Genomic DNA, 25,732 nt, shown 5'->3' on the forward strand with positions numbered 1-25,732 from the left:
TGGGGGCCGGCGCGAGGGGCGCGAGGGGCGCGGTGCCCAGCGCCCGCCCGACCCTCTCGGTCCTCGTGCCCTTGCCGCTCCGCCCCCGCTGCCCAGTCTCGGCCGGGTCCCGGGTTGCGGGGAGGACGGACTGCGCTTTCCCATCCTGGGCACCGCGCGCGGGGGACCCCGGCCAAGGGCTGGGCTGGGCTCGGCGCTGTAGGGGCGCGTCCCCAAACACGCTAACCCCGTGAGACAGGAACCGCCGCTACCATCCGCATTTCACAGCCGGGAACACTGAGGCTGGGGAGGGAGGTCCATCGCCCAAGGGCTCAAAGCTGGGCAACTAGACCCCAGCCTCCAGGCGGATCCGTGCACAGCTGTACCCCGTCTTCAGCTGCTAACGCACACACCTGGAACCAGGGTCACCCAGAGTTAGCCTGCGGCGCCCCTCCCCAGCCCTCCGTTTCTCCGGGACCCGCTCCTCACCTGCAGCCCTGATCCCAGGTCCTCCCACCCAAGCACCTGGGGAAAGTGAGGCTTCGTGGGACCCTCCAGGAAGTTGGGTGACTTCTTTCCCTTGGCAAGGCTGCAAGACAGCTGCTTATTTAGAATTCCACCGCATATCAAATCCGAATCCAGAGGATCCACTCCGGGACCATTCTTTTATTTTTATTTATTTTTATTTTTTATTGAAACACAATTGATTGTACCTATCTGTAAGGTGCCACGTTGATTATCAACACCTGTGTACAGTATATGATACTCAAATCAAGATACTTAGTATGTTCAGCACTACACAATGTCATCATCTTTTGTGGCCCTTTACCAATTTCTCACTGTTCTCAGTTTCCAGGGCCGAAGTTCTTGTTTCTTGGAGAGGTGCTCTGCTTTAGAAGCACCCATTGTTTAAGGGTAGATAACTCATTTTGTTTTTGAAAAAGGGGGCTATGACCTTAAGGAACAGTCCCCCATACTAGATTAAATGATAATAAATCCGAGCTAAAGTGGGTTGATGAGAGGAGGTGGGGTTTTTTTGTGTGTGTGTGTGTCTCTCTCTCTCTTTTACTGTGGCCTTTAGCCCCTCTGGGCTAAGCATGTGTGCTTGCAAATTGCAAGTAATTTGTTGGCTCCAGATTAAACTTCAGCTTCCCCCCTCCTCAGAGGGGGCTTTATAAGGAAATGGGCCCACATCAAAGTGCCCCACACGCACTTAAACTGGGAGAAGAGCATTTTTTTCTGAGCTGCTTACACGACAGAGCAGAAGTTCTGTTTAGAACTTTCCCATTAATACCCTCTGAATTCACTTGGGGGGCTTGTTAACTAGGGCTGTCAGAAATTCTGGATTTTAGAACAAAACCACACTTTAAAAAGGTTCCCAGCCTGAAGGTAATAAGCTCCATAACGCCCATGGTGAATGTGCCCGGGCATCTGAAACTGGCAGGAAAGAGTCCTTTTTACTTTCCAGCCAAGTCTCACTTGGACGGTTCCGGGCTGGTGGGGCCCTTGCCCCTGCCCCCACCACCCAATGATGCGGAGCCTGGAGGAGGAGCAGCGTGGTCCGGGAAGGGGAGGCTCAAGGAGACTGGGGCTCCCGACTCAGCTCTCAGCTCTCCGCCATCCATCCTAGGACTGGGCTCTTCCCTGGCAGGCCAAGGAGGGGGTAAACAAAACAGGGCTGTGGGTGTGCAAAACCCAAACCAAACAAGCAAATTGGTCAAGTGGAGCTTGCAGCAAGTGACAGTGAATTTGGAGAGAAGCCGATTCTACAAGGCATCTGGCGCTTCTGCAGCCTGTGTCTTTGGAAAGGCAGTCTCTCCTGCTACTAGAGAGAGCTCGTGGCGATTTCTCATCACAGAACTCTGTCCCCTTGCCTTTCCTTCTACCCCATGGCCTCCTCCCTGTACCCCTTAGCCACCTCTGGAGGGGGTGTGGATTGCAGGCACCTTGTCCACACTTGAGGGCTGGCGGTGGAGGACGGAGGAGTCCTAGAACTTCCAGAATGACCGTGGATCATCAATAGGCCTCGGCCAGGCCCGGTCATCTGTCTGTGGGATGTTGAGTTTCTCCCTGGGCTGCCAGGTAGCCCCAAAAGATTAACCAGTGCCCCAAGGCCTCTCTGAGCCAGCCTGCGGCACGCCCCATTCCTCCTCTGTGGTGAGCCCCTTTCATTTGGAAGCTGCGGGTGAAGGATGGGGTGGGGGCTGGTGAGGGGAGGAGCGCTGAACCTCCCAGCCAGAGGCCTGGCCCAGCCATGTGGCCTTTGTTAGATCACTGGGGCCATGTGCAGACACCACAGCAGTTATCATGATTCCAAAAGGGGTGCCCCCAGCTATCCCCCGCCACATGGAGCCCTCCCTCTATGTGCCAGGCACTTTACACACACTTGAAGCCCTATCATCAAGCCCATCATACAGAGAAGGAAACAGGATCTGAGAGGTTGATTAACTTCTCTAAGGTCACACAGACAGTTAATGGGAGAACTGGGATTCACCCACCCCTCGATGCACCAGGCTCCAGCACCCAGGCTCCTAACCACTGAACCACACTACCTATCTGCTGAGCATGGGTGAGTCTGTGCTCACCTCTGTCCCAGGCAGCAACTGGCACAGAGAGTCAGAGTCAGAAGCAGCTTTAGGGAGCACTCAGACCAGGGCTGGCTCATGGTGTCATCCCCCTGCCACTTCTGATTGCCTGGTAGTAGCTTCCGGGAACACCACGTGAAGGAGGATTCTGAGGTGCTCTGGTTGATTGGCTTTGTCTGACCCAAGTCCCAGAAAGAGCCAGACCGGGGACATGGCCTTCACTCTCCACTCAGGGCTCTTTCCACCTCCAGGGACACAGCAAACAATGTTACATGTGCCACCCTCTCACCACCTCTTGTCCCCTGACACATCTGTTTTGGGAAGTTCCATATAGGTCACAGAAGTACATTTGAAGAGAACTATGTTTAGTTCTGCCTCTTAAAGGAAATAAATGAACAGTGATCTGGCATTGCCAGGAGGCAAACCCTTGCCCAGGGCTCAGGGGTGGCAAGAAAAATGCAACCTCCCTTGACATATTTAAAATAGGGACAATATTCCACTTCCTGCACATAAACACGATATTGCTGGGTCATGTCAGCATGGCAAGTTTTGCCCCAAGTGATCAGTTTACCTTTTTAAAAGATTATCTGTCATGAGAAAACTTTTTAAAAGTTAATTATAAATAATCTGATTAAAAAATGGACAAAAGACCTGAACAGACACCTCAACAAAGAAGATATGCAGATGCCAAATAAGCATATGAAAAGATGCTCCATATCATATGTTATTAGGGAAATGCAAATTAAAACAATAATGAAATACCATTGTGCACCTATTAAGAATGGCCAAAATCCAGAACACTGACCAAATGCTGGCAAGAATATGGAGCAACGGGAACTCTCACAGCCACTTTGGAAGACAATTTGGCAGTTTCTTACAAAACTAAACAAAATCGTATACTCTTACTATACGATTCACTGATCACACACTTCAATATTTACCCAAATGAGCTGAAAACTTGTCCACACAAAAACTGCACACAAATGCTTACAGCAGCTTGGTTCATAACTGTCAACACTTGGAAGCATCCAAGATGTCCTTCAGTAGGAGAATGGACAAGTACACTGGGGTGCATCCAGACAGTGGAATACTAGTCAGCACTAAACAGAAAGGAGCTACAAGCCATGAAAAGACATGGAGGAATCTTAAATGCATACTGCTAAATGAAAGAAGCCAGTCTGAAAAGGCTCCATACTGTACGATTCCAACTATGTGACATTCTGGAAAAGGCAAAACTATGCAGACAGTAAAAAGATGAGTGGTTGTCAGGGGCTGGGGGCAGGGAAGGATGAACAGGCAGAGCACAGGGGAATTTTAGGGCAGTGAAAATACTCTGTGTGATGCTGTGATGGTGGATACATGTCATTACACATTTGCCTAAACCCAGAGAATATACAACACTGAGACTGAACCCTCGTGCACACTATGGGCTTTGGGTGATAATGATGTGTCAGAGTAGGGTCACAGGTTGTAGCACATGGACCAAAACTTGTGGGAGATGGGCTGGCCCGGTGGCGCACTGCTACAGTGCGCCGCTTGGGAGCGTGGCGGGAGCGCGGCTGAGGGTTCGGATCCCATGTGGTGACCGGTTCCTGCTCACTGGCTGAGCGTGGCGCGGGCGCGGCGCTGAGGGTTGCGATCCCGTTACTGGTCAGTAAAAAAGACAAAAAAGAAAACAAAAAAAACAAACAAACAAAGAAAACAAATGAAGAGGTAGTCAGGTGTAAAAATAGAAAAAATCAGGACACTTAAAAAAAAATTAAATTCTTCAATACTTGGCCCACCATGGAAATCAGTAAAAAGTAAAAGCATATTAAATGGTGGTGGTGGGGGGGTAATGCTATTTGGTGTTTAATAGTTATATACTTTGTAATTATAGAGCTCTTCTTGGCTAAAGTGAGTAAAATAAACTTATCTTGACAAAGTGGAAATTAATGATTCTTAAATATCACTCACTGGCTGAGCGAGGTGCGGGCGCAACACCGAGGGTTGCGATCCCGTTGCCGGTCCCGGTCCGGTACGGGCACGACACTGAGGGTTGCGATCCGTTGCCAGACACGAAAAAAGACAAAAAGGAAAAAAAAAAAAAAAAACTTGTGGGAGATGTTGACAGTGGGGGAGTCTGTGGGTGTGTGGGGATGGAAATCTTTCTATTTTCTGCTCCGTTTTGCTGTGAATCTAAAACTGCTCTAAAAAATAAAGTCTATTTAAAAAGGAAAAAGAAACAGAAGGTCCCCTGGAGGGAGGGGACCCTTAATTTACAGTGTTTGCCAGTTTCTGGGGAATAAGTACTTCCGCCGTGGCCAATTTCAAGCTACACCACATCAACAAAGGCAAAATTGGGAAGAGGTGCCCAGAAGCACCCCGTATATAGTATTTCCACCATCTAGATACCACACATGCAAACAACCTCAAGAGCAGAAATAATAATAAAATGTAGAATTACTAGAAAGAGATGAGTTTTGAGCATATATTGCCTGTGTTTTAAATATAACTTATGTAATGGTAAGTTTACATAATTTAATTTTCTTTTTCCTTTTTGTCTTTTTTCGTGACCGGCAACGGATCGCAACCCTCAGTGTCGCGCCCGTACCGGACCAGGACCGGCAACGGGATTGCAACCCTCGGTGTTGCGCCCGCACCTCGCTCAGCCAGTGAGCGGCCGGTCTGTACGTGGGATCCGAACCCTCGGCGGGAGCGCCGCCGCACTCCCAAGCGGCGCACTGTAGCAGTGCGCCACCGGGCCGGCCCTACGTAATTTAATTTTTAGTGGCACCTCTGTTTGACAGCCCAGCTTCCAAAATTCTGAAGACTTAACCATTGGCTGTCAGGAGCCAGAGGAGCTGGTGCTAGCACACTGCCACAGTGCAGAGCTCCCCTGAAGGAGTGGTCTTATATTTGCCTATTTCCTCTCGTGCTTATCCATGTGCAGACGTACTTTGTTGGTGCTGACATCATGTAGTAGAGCCCATTTGGGATTTGAGAGCAGGTATAGTAGTTATGGCGATGATTGTGTCTGTCCAAGGACTAGCAGTTTCCCAGCCCCTCAGAGCTGCTACTCTCATGAGGGCCCTATGAAGCCCCCAGATCCTACATACCTTGATCAGGGTTCAGGTCCTTCTCATCAACAAGATACAATGTGCGCAGATAACTACATCCCCTGCTCTGAGCGGCAGGGGCCTTTCTGTAGGGAGTTGGTGAACTGGCTGGTTAGCTCACTTGGTTAGAGCATGGTGCTGATAACACCAAGGTCAAAGGTTCGAATCTCCTTACCAGTCAGCCGCCAAATAAATAAAGTGAGTTGTTACCCTCAAAAGTGTGCCCAGAGGGCTGAAAAGTCACTGCGGAGAAAACTCAGGCTTGTAGCTTTTGCGACAATTGTCAGGGAAGGAGTGATGCTCCCCCAAAACCAAGTACGGTGGGAGAGATGGAGGCAGCAAGGTGGAACTGGGGCCCTCGGGAGGGGGGAGCTTTTAAAAAATAAGATGCCAAGCCCCCCACCCCTGAGAGTTTGACTCAACAGGTTTGGAGTAGTGCCTAGCCATCAGCGTTCGTTGACAGCTCTCCAGGTCGCACTGTTGTGTAACCAGGGTTGAGGACCACTTGCTGACAATGCCAAGTGCATGGTCTTTGGGCATCAGACTGGCCTACAGTCGAGTCCCAGCCCAGTGAGCATGGGCCAATTACCCACGATGAACTCAGTTTCTTCACCTGCAGAATGGAGATCTACCTACAGGGTTGTTATAAGCAAGTTACCAAGCACAGAACCCGTGCAAGGTGGGAGAATGGGAAATAATGATGGATTCTGCTAACTTGTGTGGATCGATTCCTCCACGCAGGGCACTGAGCTAAAGGCACCGTCTCACCAACATCTGGCACCACCTTGGGAGATATGCACCATCATTAATTCCCCTTTGACGGATGAAGAAGCCAGGGTATAGGGAACATAGTGACTTGCCCAATGTCATCCAGTTAACTAGTGGCAGGGTCAGTATTCAAACTGAAATAGGCAGGCTTATTACTGAAGACACGAGTGTCTGGGGAGCTCAGAGAAAAGTTGGGGGTGAAGGCAGCAGGAAAACTTGAAAGAGGAGAGATTTGAAGGAGAGAAAGGAGTTAAGGGGTGCAGGAGTGTCTCCCTTTGCCATGAAACCAGCACCCCTAAGCCATGAGACTATCTGAAACCAACATGGAACATTCCTGGCCATGTACATACTCCATGTCTTTCTGGGACCCAATCTGCATGATTCCAGCAGCAGAGCAGGCACCTCCCATTCCAATCTATGAACGAGAAGCCTGAGGTCACAGAGGGGAGGATTCTGGACCCAAAGCCACGCAGCCAGAGGGGGGTGTAGCATGAGCTGGCGAAGGAGCGGACAATGGGCTCCTCACCCTACAAGACCCTCCTCAAAAAGCCCTCCCCTGATGCCCAGAGCCCCACGTGCACGTCTGCTTCAGCCTCCTCACTGTGGCTTCCAGGCTTGGTCTCCTGTCTCAAGCCCTGCTAGGCTGTGAGCTCCCAGGTGCCCTTGGGCCCTATGCCATTGAATGGCAGTAGACAGAGTGGCAGAAATGTGTACCTAGTGAGACCTCATGGCCTGTCTCCTTCAGAGTCAGAGACCTTGTTCTGATGTCGACGGTGCTTCTTGGGAGAAACCTGAGACTGATTTGCTGTTGCACGTGTTTGGGGGTGGGGGGAGGAAGGCACACAGAGAGGGGCAGAGACCGAAGGGGACAGTTCACAGCCAATGTCCACATCACAGAGCCTGGGACCAGGGTAGCTCTTCAAACAACCCCCCTGCATATATGGGGCTCAGGCCAGTCCTCAAGGCCTTTCCTCATCCACCTTCAGTAACAAGGGTGCTACGGTCATGAACTTGCTTTATCGAAGGAGAAACTGAGGCTCAGGGAGTTGAGGTTGCTTAGCTAAGCCTGCCGGCTGGGGTCTGAGCCACTCTCTCCACCCGCCCTTGTCCCCTGGGCCATGCTACCTTTCTGCTCCGCACATCTCAGGTGGGCATAATACGAGTTCCCTCCCCAGCTGTGTTATCAGGATTCCATGGGCTCAGGTACAGTGACCAACAGGGGCTCCAGTGGCAGCCAGCTCTCCCTGTCACGAATTGCTTCTCCCATCTGTGCCTCAGTTTCCTTGTCTGTATGGCATGTCACTCATGGACTGTTGTGAGAATTCCATGAAATGATGCCTGGGAGGTGGTCAAGAGATGGGACCCACAAGGGTTACTGTGGCTGACAAGCACGTGAACGGCCCTCCGCACACCTTGCCTACCCGGAGGGGGTGGGCTGTACAGGCTAACCTCCCTGCCAGGCCACAGGCTGCTTTCACCCTTTTCTTCCATGAAGCAGCCCCAAATGCCAAATGCAGCCCACATCTCACAGGCTCCCAGCACGAGGATGTCATCTGAAGAAGCAGACTAGTCTCCCCTCCTAACTCCCCCAGTCCCCTCTGCAGGGGGCTGCACCATAGGTGGCTGTCCCTCAGCCAGCGCCAATCAAATATGGAAAACTGCGGGTTTCCAGTATTTGCTTAATTCTCCCCTACCCCAAGCCTAGCCCCCACCTGGGCACCTCTGATTTCATTAGCATTCTACCGAGGCTACCCCCCACCCCCACCAAGGCCCCCCACTCAAAAAATCAGGATGCTGAAGTTTTTTCAGGGGGGGAGGGGAGGGACGGGGCACCGGGTGGAGGAGGGACTGCTGATTGTGAGGTCAAGTTCCGAGGCTCCTGAGCAGCAGGGACCTCTGTCTGAGTAGGTTCTGGCCTGGCACGCAGTGGGTAAGGAGGCGCCCAGCCTGTGCGGCACACCCAACAGCTGGCACCCCCTTCACATGCACCCTCTCGCTTCCCTCACCCCAGTCCTGAGCAAGACCCAGGGGAGAGCCAGCACGCTAGACCAGGGACTCATTCCCCACATCAGGACCTGTCCCCTCCAGCCTCGCCGGGTGCCCCTGTGGCCCACGAGCCTCCCCCAGTCACCCTGGCCTTCTGTGTGCTCCCTGGACACTTGTACTGTCACTTTCTCTTTGCACATGCTGTTCGCTCTGGCTGGAAAAGTTTCCCACCTCTTCAGGAAGCCCAACCCAGTCTCCACTCCTCATCTCAGACACCACTCCCTGTAGGATCCGTCCCTCGCTGCCCCAGAAAGGCGAAGGGGCGTCTGCCTCTCCCACCTCTTCACTACTGCTGATTAAACTCACTGGGACTGTGCCAGCCTGCTCCCCACAGGGTTGCTTTCCTGGCGCAAGCTAGGTGCTCAGTAAACACTGGACGGATGAATGAATGAATGGCTCACAACCTGGGGCCATTTAGCTTTTAAGCACCCAATACCTAAGGCGCAGGAGTTTTTCAAAGGCCCAGGAAAATGGGAGAGCTGAAATACAGTTTTTTCACTAGTTGCAAAGCGCAGTGCAGAAGGATAATGGCCAGTGGTAATGAAATATTGACCACACGTGATGGCATGTTAACTGGACAATCAAAGGCCACCACTGCTCTTAGCTATGGGTCAACTACATTTTTCCAGAGTGTTTACTGTAACGTGAGGGAGATGCTGCTACTGGTAGGAAGCCTTGGGCTCAGCAAGACCCCAACTAGCCCAGCTTCCCAGGTCTGGGCAGCCTTTCCTGGGCCTGTGTCAGGGGCCAGGTAGGACATGATGTCCTCTTCTAATGCTGCTTCCACAGCTTCCTGTCGCCACCCCTCTGCGCACCCCTTAGCCCACAGGGCCCACAACTGGCCAGAAAGATGCCCTCAGCCCAGGAAAGTGGAGGCGGGGAGGTCCTCAGTCACACAACTACCTTCCCTGGTAGAGGGGGACAAGATGGGGGAAGGGCAGCCCCAGTGCCAACTGTCCTGGCCTCCCAGATGGTCACTGGTTGCTTTGAGAGTCATGGCTGAAACAGAGGCCCTGGAGTGAGTTCCCACTACTCCACCCACAAGCTGGGTAACCTCGGGAAGGTTACTTGACCTCTCTGAGCCCTGGCTGTCTCATCTATAAAGTGGGCACAATAAAGGTCCCTTCACGAAGACTGGGTGAGATCACACACGTGAAGCACTTACAGCAGGGCCCCATGATGTGTGGGGAATTCTTCCTTTATAAACGTGTGCTCTGTTGTGTCCACCCTCTGGAGAGCTTTACTCAGCCACTCTGATTGGTTTGGAGGTGGGCAGGGACCCATTCACGACACAGTGAGATTTTTGCTGAGACTTCTGGCTTCTTTCTGGGTGTGTGTGTGTGTGTGTGTGTTGCGTGTGTGTGTGTGTGTGTGTGTGTTCTATAGGAAAGGGTGGAGCCAGAGACAGGGAACACAGATCCCAGTGCCATCATTTAAGCCTGGGTCCAGTTGTACCTGACGTTCCACCCTGGATTTCTCAGTTTTGCTCATCCATATATCTTGGTGATGCTTAAGCTGGATGGGACCACTTTTCTATCCACTGAAGGTGATAGTCCTGATGAGCACACTGCTGAAGCCCCAGCTATACCTGGACCCTTGTCCTCGCCCCAGCAGAACTACAGTAGTGTGTCCCCCACTCCAGGAACCCCCCGCCCTCAAGCCTGTGGTGAGCACTGCGCCGGATGGATTTGTGGACCCGCCTTAGGAATCCTCTTTTCTCTGTTCCCAGCCCCACCCCTGCCACATGGTCTGGTTATGGGATGTGAATCTTTGCAGCCTTTTGGGAGGGATTCCTGTCAGCCACAGCCTTGTGCAGTGGGGAGGGCCAGGTGGAAGGGCTCTGGAGTCTGATCCTGGGTTTGAGTCCCACCTGTGCCAGGTGCGGGCTGTGCAGCCTTGGGGTGGTGACTCCCTCTCTCTGAACCCCAGAGACCCCTGTGTTTCTCCTTGGTGGAACTTACCGGCACTGTAATAAATTACCTGTGTCATTATCAGTTAATTGTCAGTTTCCCGTTACCTGTAAGCTCCCTTAGGGCTGATTGGTGGATGTCTGCCCAGTGCCTGCACACAGCAGAGGCCCCAAAAATCGTACTGTCACTGTCACGAATGAAGGAGACTCTGTTTCTCATCTGTGAAATGGAAATTTCGATAACCTTCCATAAAGATGAGGGCAGATGATGTGTGTCATGTGCATAGTTCATAGCAGGGGCCTCCTAAGGGGAGAGGTGATTAATTACTGTCGTGAACGGGGTGCCAGGAGGGGCTCCTTATGGTGACACGGCAGGCACCAGCATGGGTGTTGGAGGAGAGGGAGAGGCAGGGGTCTGAGCTTCCCAAGGTGGAGCTGAAAGCCCTGAAGACGGAGCCCCAGCCTTGCGCTGTCCTGACCCTGCTCTAGGGCCCAGGCTTCTGCTCATCTGTGCGAAAGGCTGGGCAAAGCTGAAGATACCCGAGCAGTCCCTGGGGATGGGGCAAAGCCGCTGCTGAGACAGGGGTGGAGACGCTGCCCCCATCTTGGTCGCGAATGTGTCAACAGACAACGGGAATAACAAGCCAGGGTGGTGCCGGGGTGGCGGAGGGATTTTTTGCCTTAATATGGAACTAGTCTGGGTTGGGACAGTTCCCGAACCCCTTGCTGGGGAGATGAAGGTCCCTGGGGACCAGCAGCTGCCAGGGGCATGGCTGCGTCCTCAGCCCATCCTCTCCTGGGGGCCACACAAGAGTTGTTAATAATAGCAACGGTGCAGTAAAAATAACGCAGCGGCAGCTGGCCACGTACAGAGTGCTGTGTGAAGCGCTTTCACCTTTGGTAGGTGTTGTCATTATCCCCACTTTACAGAAGAAGAAACTGAGGCTCAGAAAGGGGAAGCCCCTGCCCCAGGAAGCAAAGTGGGGTTGGTCTGACACCTGGTGCCACTCGGCACCTCCACCCTGGGGCCCCTCGGGCCCATGAGGCAACCACCGGGCATTTGGCCAACAGCTCCCTGGAGCCGCTGCCCTCCTGACCAGGACCCAGGCCACCTCCTCAGGGACCTGCCCATAGCCACGTGAAGGTAGAGAGAGGAAAATGTGAGGAGCTGGGGCAGCCCCACTCTCCCAGCCACTGCCGTTCCCCGTTTTGAAGAAAGCAGCAAACATTCACCCACGATCCCCACGAAGCCCACACGCTCCCAGTAAGCTCTAGGGAGCCCTGAGGTTCTTCTGCAGGGGGCTCCGAGCTGGACCCTGGGTGCCAAGGGGGACATATTCTCGTTTTCAGCCTCTCTGGAATGGCTCAGCCCCCCCCCCCAACCTCTGGCCGGGGCTCCCATCCCACACTGTCTGCCCCATCCTCAGACCCACTATTCACTTAGCTTTCCATCTGGTTCTGGTTTTGGGGGTGGATGAAGGGCAGGTTTAGGGAGAAGCCAAGAACTGGCACCCGATGGAGGTAAACCTGATACACTCGCTTCTTTCCTTGGTGTCCCATGTTCTGTGCATTTCTCTCCCTCTGTCATCTGCCTCCATGAACCCCTGTGCTGCTTAATCATCAGGGAACTTGCTTCTAATGGCCACTTGGACATCAGGGTCCTGGGCAGAGAAGGAAGCCAGTGTCAAGATCAGCTTTCCTACGAGTGCAAACGCCATGTCTAAACCAGCTTTGCCAGAGCCCAGGGACTGGTTGAGAGCACATGCGTATGCACGTGTGAATGTGTGTGCAAACATGTTCATGTGTGCGTGTGCACGTGTGAGTGTGCACAGGTACGTGTGTGCATATTTTAGATATGCTGTGAGAACCTGTCTGCAGTCCCTGAAAATGCACATCTGCACATCCAAACCTCAGCTTTCCTCTCCAAGCTTTCTTATCCACAAACCTAATAGAAGTTGCAGTTAATCTCTGATTTGAATTTTTAACCTTGAACGCCACATTATAAAAATAGTTGTATGTTTTATAGGTGGCATTTATCATGAAATTATACATGGTTACAATTTGTGCTGTGGAAAATAAAGCAAGATGTCCCGTTCTGCACGGGAGCAATGGTCAGGTCGAGCCAGCAGCCAGGCTGGGGCTGCAGCAAGTCAACGCTGTCCTTCCAGAGAAGAGCTGGGCAGCGGCAGAGGGGCCTGGGGCCTGTGTGTGTGTTGTGGGGCACTGAGCTGGGTAACCTGTCTCCATGTTGGAAAGCAAAGTTAGGTACCATCAAAGCCACTGGGCATGCTCCTGGACCTGGAACTCTGTCTCTAACCTCAGCTCCTCTGCCTGTGGGGCCCTGGGAACCTCCCCCTCCTCAGTCTTTCCATCTGTGAAGGGGGCTTGATAGTCCTAAATTGTGCATCTGCTCCTCCTCCTGAGCGTCAGGGTGAGTGAAAGAGAAAGCAAATTGGTGTTTATGGAACACCTATCAGGGCCAGGCGGGCATGGAGCTGAGCCCCTACCTGCTGGTCTCATCAACTCCTTGAACAGCCCAAGCCCCAGGAGCTAGGACGATGCCCATTTTGCAGATGAGGAATTTGAGGCTCAAAGAGATGAGCACATTTCCAAGATCACCCAGCAGGTGAGGGTGAAGTTGGGGCCAGAATCTCCACAGCAAAACCAGGCCAGTACCCAGCATATCCTGCCCCTGAGAGGGCGGTGGCCCTCCCACCCAAAGGGGACCCACTTGAACTCTCTGGGGCTGGCTCTCTGTTTCTACCTGCATCACCATCGATCTGCATGGGGGACAGTGGGGGCTGTCCCTGCCCCAGATCCCGACTGCCTGCCTGGGTCAGGGAGCCACTCTGATTTCTGTTCAGCAACACCCTGCTCCAGCATTGTCAAATCTCCTGACCTTTCCCTTCCTAAAAGAACCTGGATAAGGACAGATGAGACCAGCCTGGGCCAGCAGGCAAGTGGAACACACCACAGACAGGGTCCAAAGCCTGGCACCCCCATGTCCTCACTGTGAAACCCATCATTCTGGGCCTCAGCTTCCTCATCTGAAAAATGGGGTCATAAGCCTGTCTACCTCCTAGAACATTTGGGAGGATTTAATGAAATAATCCATGTGAAGGGTGTAGCACATAGTAGGTACACAATAAATGCAATAAATGGTCCTGTGATCATCGCTGTGATGATGATGACGAACACACTCACAGCCACCACCCCCCAGTCATCCAGCCCAACTGTCCTGACTCTGCCACAAGCATCCCAAGTGCCCTCCGCTCCTTGTAGGATACAGGATTTGCAGTCACATGGCCTGGGACAACCTTCCTCATCTATTAATGAAACTTCACCTCACAATCATTGTGCACCTGTGACACACACACCCAGGTGGCAGGTCCATGACATCATGAATTTGTCAGCAGCAACGGCTGCTTGTCATCTCTCCTTCTGCACCCCTCCTCCACCCCGCGGAGGCAGCCGTCCTGCAGGTGATGCATTGGTGGGCCCTGGCTCCAAATGTCTCCTGGAGCCTCCCCTTCCTGAATGGGATCTCCGACTCTGGATCTGGGCTTTTCAGGTGGTCCAGATCTCAAAGTGGGGGGCCAGAGTCAGACAGGACTGGGCCAGCCAGTTAGGGGCTTGTGATCAGTTCTTTCAGAGACTGGGGCAGCCCAGGACACAACTTCTGTCCCCAAATTGGCCACTCGCTTCCCACACACTCACTCACTAAGGGAGTCCCTAGGAAGGGCCTGGGGGATCCGGACACTCCAGACACCCACAGATGCATAGGAAGCATTCCCACAGCACTTAAGACAAAACCTGCAAATCTTTTTTTTTTGTTGTTGTTGGTTTTTGACCGGTAAGGGAATCGCAACCCTCGGCACAGTGCAGTCCACACCACACTCAGCCAGTGAGCACACCAGCCATCCCTATATAGGATCTGAACCCGCGGCCTCAGAGCTACCAGCACCACACTCTCCCTAGTGAGCCACGGGGCCGGCCCCAAAACTGCAAATCTTAGACAAGGTCTGCTAGGTCGGCCCTCTCCCATCGTGTCCTCTCTCACTCATTCCCACCTCTGAGCCTTTGCATCTGCTGGTCCCTCCCCCCAGAGCTCCCTCCTTGACCTCCTCTTGCAGCTAACTCTACCCGTCTTTTAGGTCCCTTCTGGAATTCCACTTCCTCCAGGAAGCCTTCCCTGACCGATAGGGGGCCGCATTATCTGTTCTCACAGCAGCCAGGATGTCTCCTTCGTACCAGGGACACCCCTCCCTTATTCCCTGCAGGGACCCTAATGCCCAGCCCAGGGCCTAGCACAGAGTAGGTGCTCAACAAATATTTGTGGAAGGAGAGGAAGAGGAAAGAGCTCACGGGGTACCTCCACCACCTTCCCTCCCTGACGGAGAAACCAGCCCCTTGAAAAGACAGTCCCCACTTTGAGCTCCGCTCCTCCACCCCAGACTCGAATTTGCTGCACCAGCAAGAGTTTTCTTTAAATGACGACCCTGCATTCAGCTGGTGTTAGATCTTTGCCTTTCCTTTTTTCCTTTCCAGTGAAACCAGAGTAGTCCATTTTTACTTCTTGTCTCCAGCAATTTCCCACTTGGAGCCCTGACACTCTCCGTGCCTGGGGACATGGTGGCAGGGCAGCCGGCTCTGTGGGAGAGCTAGCCTTCCAATTAAAACACAATGTCTCTCTGGGCCGAGCCCGTGGCGCACTCGGGAGAGTGCCGTGCTGGGAGCACAGCAGCGCTCCCGCCGTGGGTTCGGATCCTATATAGGGATGGCCCGTGCGCTCACAGAGCTCACTGGCTGAGCGCGGTGCGGCCGGTCTCAAAAAGGACATAAAACAAACAAACAAACAAAAAACCACAATATCTCTCAGAAACACAAGCCTCCCAAAGGCAGGGTCCCTCCCTGGTTCATGACACTACCCCGGCCCCTCCTTAAAGCACGGCCCAGAGCCCCATCCCTGCCTGACGGTGCCCTGGGTCAGGGCGTGCACAGGTGCGTGCCTAAAAATGGGGCTAGAGAGGGTCCTTCCTCAGGCCACTGCAGAGGTTTCAGGCAGGGACAGGGGAGATAGGTAGGAACAGTTCCCCTCTGGACTGCACTCAGCAAGAAAACCTTGAGGCTTCTTGGCCATCTGGGGCACCAGCACGGGGCACCAGTGTGATATCCTGGCTCTGGGATCACTGCGTATTTCCTGGATGACCTTGGGCAGGTCACTGTACATTTCTGAGCCTCAGTTTTCTCAGCTGTAACATGGGGATAATTCTTCACCTCCATCATAAGGCTGCTGAGAGAATTTGGTTGGATTCTGCGTATAAAGCGCTGAGTTCAGGCCGGGCAGTTCTAAGAGCCCTCAGCCGGCCACTACCTTGCCTTTGTGCTTGGCTCCATGCTGCCCTGAGGGATCAGGTCTGGCCTGTGCACTGTGTTTTCCCAGCACAATGCCTCAAAACAACATCCACGGGCATTGCATGAATGAACGAGCGAATGAATGAACCCATCCAGTGTTCTTGGAACCAGAAGGCACAGCATGTCATGGCGGGGACGGGGAGGCATAGAGTTTAACATTCAGTCCCTTTGGGGAAGGCAACAGGGTTTCTACTGTAGCTTCATCTTGCCAATTTGTCTTTCCTCTCAACTTTGGGTTGTTTTTTCTGGACTTTTCTCCCTAGTCTGGGATGCAACCCTTCCTTCTCCAGGTGTGAGGCCAGATTCCCCCTGAGCTGTGAGGGTCATGCTTCAGGTTCGGGGGAGGCCTCCAGCCCAGAATGTTGTCTGTATCTAGAGGCCCCTCTGGCTCCCAAGCCCCAGGGCCAGTGGTGGGGGCTTTAAGGGCCACCGGCCTCCGTGAGGGCAGGAGGGGCCTACTCTCCCAAACGAGCTCCTCCTCTGTCACGAGCTGTAGGCTGGAAGCCTGCTGAGGGCAGAGGACGTGTCAGATCCCCTGCTGAAGGCCGCCCACTCGGCACAGCATGTGCACCTCACTGTGTGCATCACGGCATCCTGAAGAGCACATCAGCTCTGGCTCCTAACCCGGCTTCTCCACCTGCTGTGTGACCTTGGGCAAGTCACTTAACCTCTCTGAGCCTCAGTGTCCTCAGGTGCGATCATGATAGCTGATACGCTTTCTAGATGAACACTGTTTCCATCATTTCCCAAATCCTAGGAGGCACGATTCTTCTCTTATGACAAACGAAGAGCACAGAGAGAAGAAACTTGCCGAGGTCACACAACTGGTGAAGGGCTTGGCTGGGGCTCAAAACCTGGCCTCTGGTTCCCATTTTTGACGATGCCACCCCTAAAGTGGAGGGCTGTGATGTCCAACGTCCAGGGACACCATGCCCTCTCAAGCAGACCCTCGGCTGGCCGTTCTCCTTAGTAACAAGAGAGGGGTGAATGAGTGGGAGGAGGGAAAGCAGGAGGCCCCCAGGTCCCACAGGGCGCAGGAGGAGGCCCGGGAGAGCAGGGGGCCACCAGGCGCTCTGCACCCACGTGCGTGGGGGCTGCCACGACCTAAGCCCTGCGCGGCCCGGCTGCCCACTGGCTGGACCGGCCGCCCGCAGCACCATCTTGAGAGTATTAGGGGCTGCTGTTCACAGATGTTTTCTGTTACGTGTTATTTGTTAGTCTAATGAAAGGAGGTGCACTGGCTTTCAAGACCTCGGCGTTCTGCGGGGTTTTATATGGGAGGCCTGTGCAGAGCTCTGGCGGCCAGAGCAGGCTGCGAGGCCCCTGCCAGGCGCGCCCGCCCGGCGGCTCCCGCTTTGATTCCGAGGTTTGCAGCCATCCGCATGGTAATTCCAGCTCTGGTTAAATGTCATTTTTAATAACGCCATTTCTGGCGTGTAAATGTCTGCGCCCACGGCAAGAGGGGAGGCCAGCGAGGGAGAGACCAGCGCCAGGGAGGAGAGACGGGAAGGAGGGTCAGGGGCCAGTGGGCAGAGTCTGGGGAGAGGAGGCTGCCCTGCTGGGGACAGTGGATCCCCACCCCCAGGGCGATGTTATGTGCAGGGTGAGTGAGGGTGGCAGAGAGGAGGGGCAAGCAGGATGCCAGGAGGGGGACTTTCCAGTGACCAGAGTGGCAGAAACCCCCAGTTCAGCAGAGAGGCTTGACTGTCCCACCCCAACCCCGCCCCTGGCCACACAGCTGGAGGGAGTCAGGACACTGGAGAGGGAGGGACAGGAATCTTCCCCTATCACAGTGCCCTTTTCCTCCCAGGCCCTGGGCTGCCTGGGCCGGTGCTCGGTAGATGCTCAGTGATTGCTAGAGTTCAGTAGGCTGAGAACAACTGCTGTCTCCTAGACCTGGCAGTGCACCTTCTACACGAAGTCAGGTCTCTGCAATGCTGGGGCTTGGCCTGGAAGCAGCCCCCTCCATCTCCTGTACACTGGGCCCTTCCAGACGCTTCCAGATCCATGCCAGCTTGAGCTCTCTGTGGCAGCCCTTCTATGTCCTCCATCCCCCCAAGAAGACCATTTGGCAAGCTGAGGAGGAGGATGGAGGTCCAGAGTCAGCTCTGGGAGAAGCCTACACCAGGGTATAAAATTGCTGGGGGCTGGAGGGATGTTGTTAAATGCAGATGCCCAAGCCCGGCCCCAGAGAGTCTGATTCCGAGGACTGGTGTGAGGCCTGGGAACATGCATTTTAATCAGCTCCCTGGGTGGAGCTGATTCATGGGACCACATAAAATACATCCATTGACAGATAGCCCAACCCTCTTGTTGTACAGATGGGGACACTGAGGCTCAAACCAGCGACGGGGCATGTCCTGAGTTGCAGAGTTGGGCAAGGCAAGGTGGGAACCCCAATTTCCTGGCTCCTACTCTGGGGTCCTTCTTAGTGCCTCTTGGGCATCAGTGTCACGGGAGGTGACGTGCCCTCACCTTGTCAGACCTGTAGCAACAGGTGCTCGTTCAGCTCTGGGGTGGAGAGACCCTTGGTGGAAGCTTCCAGGCCTCACAGCCCTGGGCCTCCTGCTCTCTCACTGTCCCCAGCCCAGGACCTTCTCCAAACTCTGCAATCCTTGCAGTCCTCTGTCCAGCACCTCCGGCCCACTGCCCGGCCTCTCAGGCCCCGGCTTCCTGGCTTCTCCATAACTCTGTCGCCCCTGCTCCCTCCCAACCCCTCCCACTGGCCCCCGAACTGGAAGGTCCCAGCTGCCCATCCCACGCACATAAAAGCAGAATCGATCACAAAGACAGAACAAAAATAATATCTCCCAGAGCCGGCTTCATTTTTAGGACACAGTAAAAGATATCATTACTCGTAAGGAGCCCCACATGGACCATGTCCTGTCATCATGGTGGCCCCCCAGAGCTCGCCTGGGAACAAACAGCTGCCCAGATGTGGAAGGGACACGAAGCAGGCAGCCGGACGTGGGCTCGGGCCAGCGAGAGCAAGTGGGGAATCAGCACTTTTTTTGGTCTTTTAACGACCTTGATTCCTGGGACATCTTGAGATTCCATGGCTCCTGGGTTCTGGCCAGAGCGGGCTCCCCCTGCTGCGCCCAGCAAGGCCACACTCCCTCGAGGGCCACAGCCTCTTCCTGAGCAGCTGCGGCCAGCCCTGCCCCCGCCCTGCCCCCACCCCACCCCCACCCCCCTGGACCAGAAGCACCCTGCAACATGCCCCCTGCCCCGTGCCACCTCCTCTACCTGCTGGATGCTGAGTGGCACCCCGCCTCTCTTCTGCTCAGCGTGGGAGCAGGCGAGATAACTTCCCCAGCCGCCCTCTGTCTAAACAGGAAGCTCCCACGGCCCTCTCCTGCTCACCACCTCGCAAAAGGCACTTAACCCTTGGCCCGCGCCAGCACAGATACGTCTGTCTGCTCATCCATCCACTAGCTGCCTGCGGCCGCCCTGGCCACCAAGAACACAGGCTTGGTCATTTGGGCTGGCCAGAGCCCTCATGATGGGGCGTGAGTCTGTGTGTGCGCGTGTGTGTTTGGCATGGTAGGGGGGGGGTCTGTGTGTGTCTCTGTGTCTGTGAGTCTGGGAAAGCCAAAACCACCATGTGGTTCCCAAATGCCAGCCCATGACAAAGTTTTCACCGACCTACCGCAAAATGAGAAGAACAGGAACAATTAGTGAGTTTTCTGTTAAGCTAAATTAAGTCAGTTGTGAGGACCTTCCTTTACTCTTAAGACGGAGATGCTAAAAGCTTCATTCTTAGACGAAAGCACGGGGCAACAAGAGGATTGTTTTTGTGAGTAAATGGCTTTTCTTGACAAACTTTAAAAACTGTCCACTCTATGCCAGTTCCTCTAAGTTTCTGGAAATTCCCCTGCAGCTTGAAACTTTGGGAACCACAGGGCAGGTAGGGGAGCTCCGGGCCTGGCCCATAGAGATTGCTCAGAAAGTAGCTGTGGAATAAATGAACGAGCAAGTGAGCACAGGACTCGAGAGTGGCAGGTGGGGTGCCTGCACTGTCACTGCTCCACAGAGAGAGGGGCCCCCACAGCTCTCCTATGTCCAGGCAGCTGCAGACAGGCCTGTGGAGGCTAAGGGAGACCATTGTAGTAGTTTCTGGGCTGGAGGTGGAGAGGATCCCCCACTCGTGCTTACACCTTCGAACACTCCTGAAGTTGGGCAGTCCCCACGCTGCCAGGCCTGGCCCGTCTCCCACATACCTGTGAGCCACCAAGCTGCTGAGGATATCAAGGAGACCCCTCCCCTGGCTGCCTTGTGGCCCCCTGAATACAGCCCACACCTGTCTGGGGGTGGACATCCATGGTCAGGCCACCCTGGCATTCCCGGGGCTCCAGGAGTGGCTACGCACAGTGGTAGAGAGCAAGGGGCTTTAGAACAGGACAGGCCTGGGCTGGAATCCCATAGGAATGGGAAAGTCTCGACAAGAGGCTTGACTACTCTGAGCCTCAGTTTGCCTCTCCATGAAATGGGGATAGTCAAAGGGCCCACTTCACATGGTTGGTGGGAGGATGATGGGGTAAGGCATGTGAAGCCCTGGCCAACACACAGTGTAAGCACACGGCCAGTGTGCTCCTGGTCACGCTCACCTGGTCCCCTCACACCCTCCTTCAGCCCCGCCATGGCCATGCCCCTTCTACTCCACGCCCACACCTGTGACCCAGGCAGCACACAGCAGAGTATGTTCAGAGAAGCAGGGGCTTAAATCACCCCCAAGGTCCACTTTCACCTGGGTCAGCCACTGTCCTTTTGGCCCTAGGACACCACAAAAGTTCTGCCTCTTCCAGCCTGACCTCATGTCCTGGCCCAGGACAAGCCACTGAAAACCCTTCCTTCCTGTCTCTACCCACTCGGAAACTCCTAACACGTGCACAGGGTCCATCCCAACAGTCCCATTCTGTGCCTCCCCCAAAGCCCATCCCCTCTTTAGTCCCAAACAAACCACAGCCTGAGTCTCCCCAACAACCATATGGGGCTTCTCCTTCCTGACTTCTCCAGCCCAAACGCTGCACTGTGTAGAGGAGAGAGGCCTGGCCTTGGGTTCCAAAAACAAATCCCGCCCCTCCTTTCCCAGCTGTGACACCTTGGGCAGGTTGCTTTGCCTCCCTGGGGCTCCAAAAAATAGGACGGCAATCACTAGCCCTGCCTGATTCACAGAGCTGCTGTGGGCATCTCAAGGAACTGTAATGGAGACACTTTACTAAGCACTTACTATATGCCAGGCACAGTGCTCGGTACCTGGCATGCGCACTCAGGACTCAGCACACCCCTATAAGGGACACCTCAGCCCCTCCTTCCCATTTCACAGATGGCAGCACTGAGCCTCAGGGCTCTTTTTAGGCCTCAAGGGTGGTGTGGAAGCAGGCACCGTCACTAGTGCTCCAGTTACTTTTCTGGAGTCTTCTGGGAAGGAACAGTGAGGCTCCAGCCTGCTGAGCTTCTGCCCACAGGAAAGGGCCCTTGCGGGGTTCTAGCCGGTCTGAGGCCCCCAAGCTCCACCCAGATGATCCACTGGATAGCAGACCATCCTGGAACCATGAACAATGAACTAATCAGCAAGTGCCCTCCCTGTGACAAAAAGGCAGAGAGGCAGACCACCACCCCCCCAACCCCAGCCACCCTGGGAGGCCCCCTGGGCTCTCAACCCCTCACTCACTCCTCCTGTCTCCCTGCAACCTGGACCTGCTGAGCAATACCCTCACCTGCCTGAGGGTCCAGGCACCAGGCCCAGCCAAGACGCAGGCTCAGAGACTCCACGTCCTGGGAGACGGGCCCATCACGGGGTTTTTCTAAGCCTGGGTCAAACCATGATCGCAAACAGCAGGGGCCTCACAAGCATCTGTGTGTTGTTGCCCACTGCCCAGGTGTGGAACTGAGGCCGACAGAAGAGACGTGACACACCCAAGGTCACACAGGACAGGGCAGCAAAAACCAGGACCCAAACCGGATGTCCCGACCCCCAGTCCAGTGCTCACTGGTGCACTCCTCTTAAATCACCTCTCAGGGCCACTTCCACCTGGGTCAGCCACTGTCCTGTGGGGCCTGGGACACCATGAAATTACCCGAAGTTCTGCCTCTTCCAGCCTGACCTCATGTCCTTGCCCAGGACAAGCCACCAAAAACTCCCATAACTCTGTCCCCCCCTGGAACTAGACAATGGGAAAGCAAGGAAGGGAGAAGGGAGCAGGCTTGTCTTTCAAAGGCCGGGTCTGAGGAAGCCCTTCAGCCCTTCCCCCCAGGCCAGCTCTGCCCAGGCCCCGTTTCGGAATCAGTTACAGGGAGGCCGATGAAAAACTGAAGTCGGCTGCAGAAACAGTATTACGGTTCCTCAAAAAACTAAACGCAGCATTACCATCGGACCCAGCAATTCCACGTCTGGGTATATCCCCCAAAGAATGAAAAGCGGGGACTTGAACAGACACTGGTACACCCACGTTCGCAGCAGCACTGTTCACGACAGCTGGATGCAACCCAGTGTCCAACGATCGATGAATGGCCTTAAAAAGGAAGATTTTGACACATGCCACTACATGGATGGACCTTGAGGACATTATACCAAGTGATGCCAGACACAGAAGGACAAGCAGTGTGGATTACACTTTTAGGAGGTCCCTATAGTAGTCAGATCCATAGAGACAGACAGTAGGTAGTGGCTGCCAGGGGCTCGGGGAAGAGGGAACGGAGAGCCGGTGTTTAATGGGGACAGAGTTTCAGTTCAGGAAGATGGAAAAGTTCTAGAGATGGATGGTGGTGATGGTTGCACAACAGTGTGAAAGTCCTTAACGCCATGGAACCGTACACTTATGAACGGCTAAAATGGTAAATCTTATGTTAGGTATATTTTACTACAATAAAAAAAAAAAAAAATTGAAGGCAAGTCTTCCAGTCTCTCAAACTTGATGGTCCCTTCAGTCCCTGTACTTGGCAAGAGGGAGGGGCAGGTCCCCCACCACTAACCAGACTCACCCCCATTAACAGATCGGCTCAGCCTGGTTCATCCTGCCTTAGACTCCAAGCACCTCATGTCCTGAATCTCTGAAAAGTGGATCACTTGGGATCCACTTGGTCCTTCCTGCAGTGCATCCTGGGGTCTTCCAAAACAGGTACCAGCCCTGCGCAGTGACCAGGCGGCCTCCCCGGGCAGGGGGGCTCACCCCTGCCTGGCTCCAGGAGCTTTGTTTATTTTCACAGTGTGTCCACGTCCCTGTTTCCGCCCTGCCCACAGGAGGGAATGCTTTAAAGAAAATCTCAGTTATTAATGTGGTTTCTTTTGTTGTAAGTCATTGCAAAGGCAGCAAAGGAGGGTTTATTTTCCTAACGTGCCTGGCATAGCTCAGCGCCCCAGCGCAGCCCTCAGCGTTTGATTTGGGAGGAACGCGAGACCCTGGTTTGTTCTGAGTCACGGGCAAAGCCACAGCCTTCCTGGCCAGTTCTGGGGAGAGCCTGGTCTTAGTAAGTCATTGGCAGGAATAGGCTATATCTACTGTGGCTTTGTGAAAACAAATGCTTTTTGTAATTTTTAAAAAATTTGTTGAGCCTGCTAACCCAGCAGGTTGAAAACATATCAATTTTCTAATTGATTATTGTTTCCATTAATCCTTATTTTGCTAATGGGGGCACCCCATCTTTCTTTGGTGCCAGTCTCTTTCTTTGGACCTGGGAACAGCTCCAGAAGCCACAGGAAAAGCCACTTCCAAGCATGTCTGAGGTGCCAGGGCTCCCGCAGGCCCAGGAGTGGAGGACGACATCACAGCCCGAGGCCCACGCCCGCTGGCCTGGGCCTGGGATCCTGGCACTCCGAGGTTCAGTTGCCTACTTCCAAGCGCTCAGTGATGTGGGCTGGGCTCCCAAGAAGGGGGGAAGAGAGGTGCTTTCTCCCCCGCCTTTGGAGCCTTCAGGACTTAGGGGCCCACATAAGCGGCAGCGGGAGGGGGCATCTGACCAAGAGGCACGAGCAAGAAGCTGGCCTCTGCCTTCCGCCTGCAGACCCAGACCCAGACCCAGAGAGCAAGCCCCGGGCTGCTCACTCCAGGGCTGGGAGGGGCTTCCAAGATGGGGAGGAGGGCAGCCTGTGAGCACCTCCTTGAGTCTGGCCCAGATTCTGTCCCACCTGACCCCACACCCACTGTGTCCTCTGTCCCCAAACGTGCCTGTGCCTGGGTATTCACCATGCCAGAAGCCCCTCTTCAGGAAATGGTCTGCAGGCCTCATGGGCTCCCAAGGAGGGTGGCCCGGCCCCAGGGGACTGCTGGGGAGACCCAGAACCCATTCAGCTGCCTGGGGGCTGCCAGTGGCACTGTCCAGGCTCTCACATCCCAGCTGACACTAGCTCTTCTGGGGTTCCCCGGGGAAAGGATCCACTGGCGACCTTCTGCACTGTATCTGGGAGAAGTGCGGCCTTCCACTATCTGTCCCCATGTCAGGGGCCAGGGTGGAAACAGGCACACCATACCCTGGCCAGGACTCGGGTCCCAATGCCTCAGTTTCCTTCCTTCTTGCCTCATGGCTCCCGCCCCCCTCTTCTCTCCTCTCCTTCCGTCTCCTCTGTCCCCCTCTCTCCTTCCCTCCCTTCCTTTTTTCTCCTGCGTTCAGTGTGTTCCTCCTTGTCTCCCATTCATCAGGGTGAAATCAGGGCCTCTCCTCTGCCCTGACGGGAGCCAAACTCAGACTGGCAGGGGGAGCCCCCACCATGAACCAGAGGGCACCCCCTTTTACCCATGGCCCAAACTGAACCCCTTCCTCCACCTTTCTCAGGATCTAAAGCCCACCTCCTCAGAGGGTGAAAGAGCTGTCGGGACACTGTGGTTAGTGAGTGGCAGAAGCCACTGGAGAAAGCCAGTGGCCTCACCTCAGCCACAGGCTGGCAACAGCTGGGCATGGTCAGAAGGTGCTCTGTGAAAGGCAGGTGTGTTACAGGCGTCCCCACAGGCGCACATGCTCCTGGACTGGGCTGCAGTCACCTCCGTTTTCCTGCACGTCTTCTAGTCTGAGTAGCCAAGGCATCCAGCCAGCCGGGGTACCCCTGAGACCTGGGAGCTGGTGCAGGAAGCGGGGGTCCCCAGGGGCAGGTGGGAAGGCTGCTGGGGTCAAGTGGGGAACACTTAAGGGTCCCAGAGCCTGTAGCCAGCCAGCCTACACGCCCCTGAGCCAGGGGACAGGGGCAGTGGTCTCAGACCACCTCATTCCTCTTCATGGCATGGGTGAGCATGGGGGGACTCTGGCCCTCCCCCTCCTCTGTCCCCCTCCCCATTGAAACTGTCCGGGGCAGGGACCTCTGCTTTATTTCCATCTTCTCCTTCTCCCCCCACCCCTTCTTACCAAGGGCTCAGGCCCCTGCGATCCTGTGTGACTTTTTGAAAAAAGCCACTTGGGTGAGTTGTTTGTTTGTAAAGCCCTTTCCTGATGACCTTTAACCTCTGCAGAGGAAAAGAGGCCTGGCCGGCTCTCTAGGCTGGGCCATTCCACCTAGGAAGCTGCTCCCTGGACAAACTGGACGGTGGGGAGGGGGAGCAGGCATCCTCAGCCCAGCCAAAGAACCCATCTCAAGACCTAGTAACAGCTGGGGTGGTAGCCGTGGGGAGTGTGAAACCCAGCAGTGCGACCCCGTCGCTTTGCCCCTCCAAAGCCTCAGTTTCCCCAGCTGTAACATGGCAATGACCGCACCACTTCCCAGGCTCTTCGGCGGTGGGGCCGCGAGGGCCGTCTCCAGCGCTGTGCACAAAGGCAACGCACTTCCCCGCCGTCGTGACCCCTCGCACTTGAGGCGGCTCTGGCTCGACGAAGGTCCCCTCCCCCGGTCGGGCGTTCTGGTCAACCGCAGCCCACGCCGTCACCCCCACGCAGCCTCGACTACGGCTCTGGCCAAGCCAGGCACACCGGACCGGCCGCAGCGTGTCCCCGCGCCCCGTCGGCGG

At 54.7% G+C, this 25,732-nt stretch overlaps 1 protein-coding gene across 1 annotated transcript in view; it reads right to left on the minus strand.

Annotated features, from left to right (window-relative positions):
- The window catches only part of PRRX2 (paired related homeobox 2), a 41,153-nt gene extending 20,712 nt beyond the window's left edge, over nt 1-20,441 (minus strand). Inside the window, exon 1 of the mRNA XM_008583173.1 lies at nt 20,408-20,441. Within this exon, the coding sequence (XP_008581395.1) occupies nt 20,408-20,441 (34 nt within the window). The remainder of the gene's footprint in view (nt 1-20,407) is intronic.
- Between the last annotated feature and the right edge of the window lie 5,291 nt (nt 20,442-25,732).

This window comes from Galeopterus variegatus, unplaced genomic scaffold, assembly GCF_000696425.1.
Source record: "Galeopterus variegatus unplaced genomic scaffold, G_variegatus-3.0.2 Scaffold2844, whole genome shotgun sequence".
Taxonomy (NCBI): domain Eukaryota; kingdom Metazoa; phylum Chordata; class Mammalia; order Dermoptera; family Cynocephalidae; genus Galeopterus; species Galeopterus variegatus.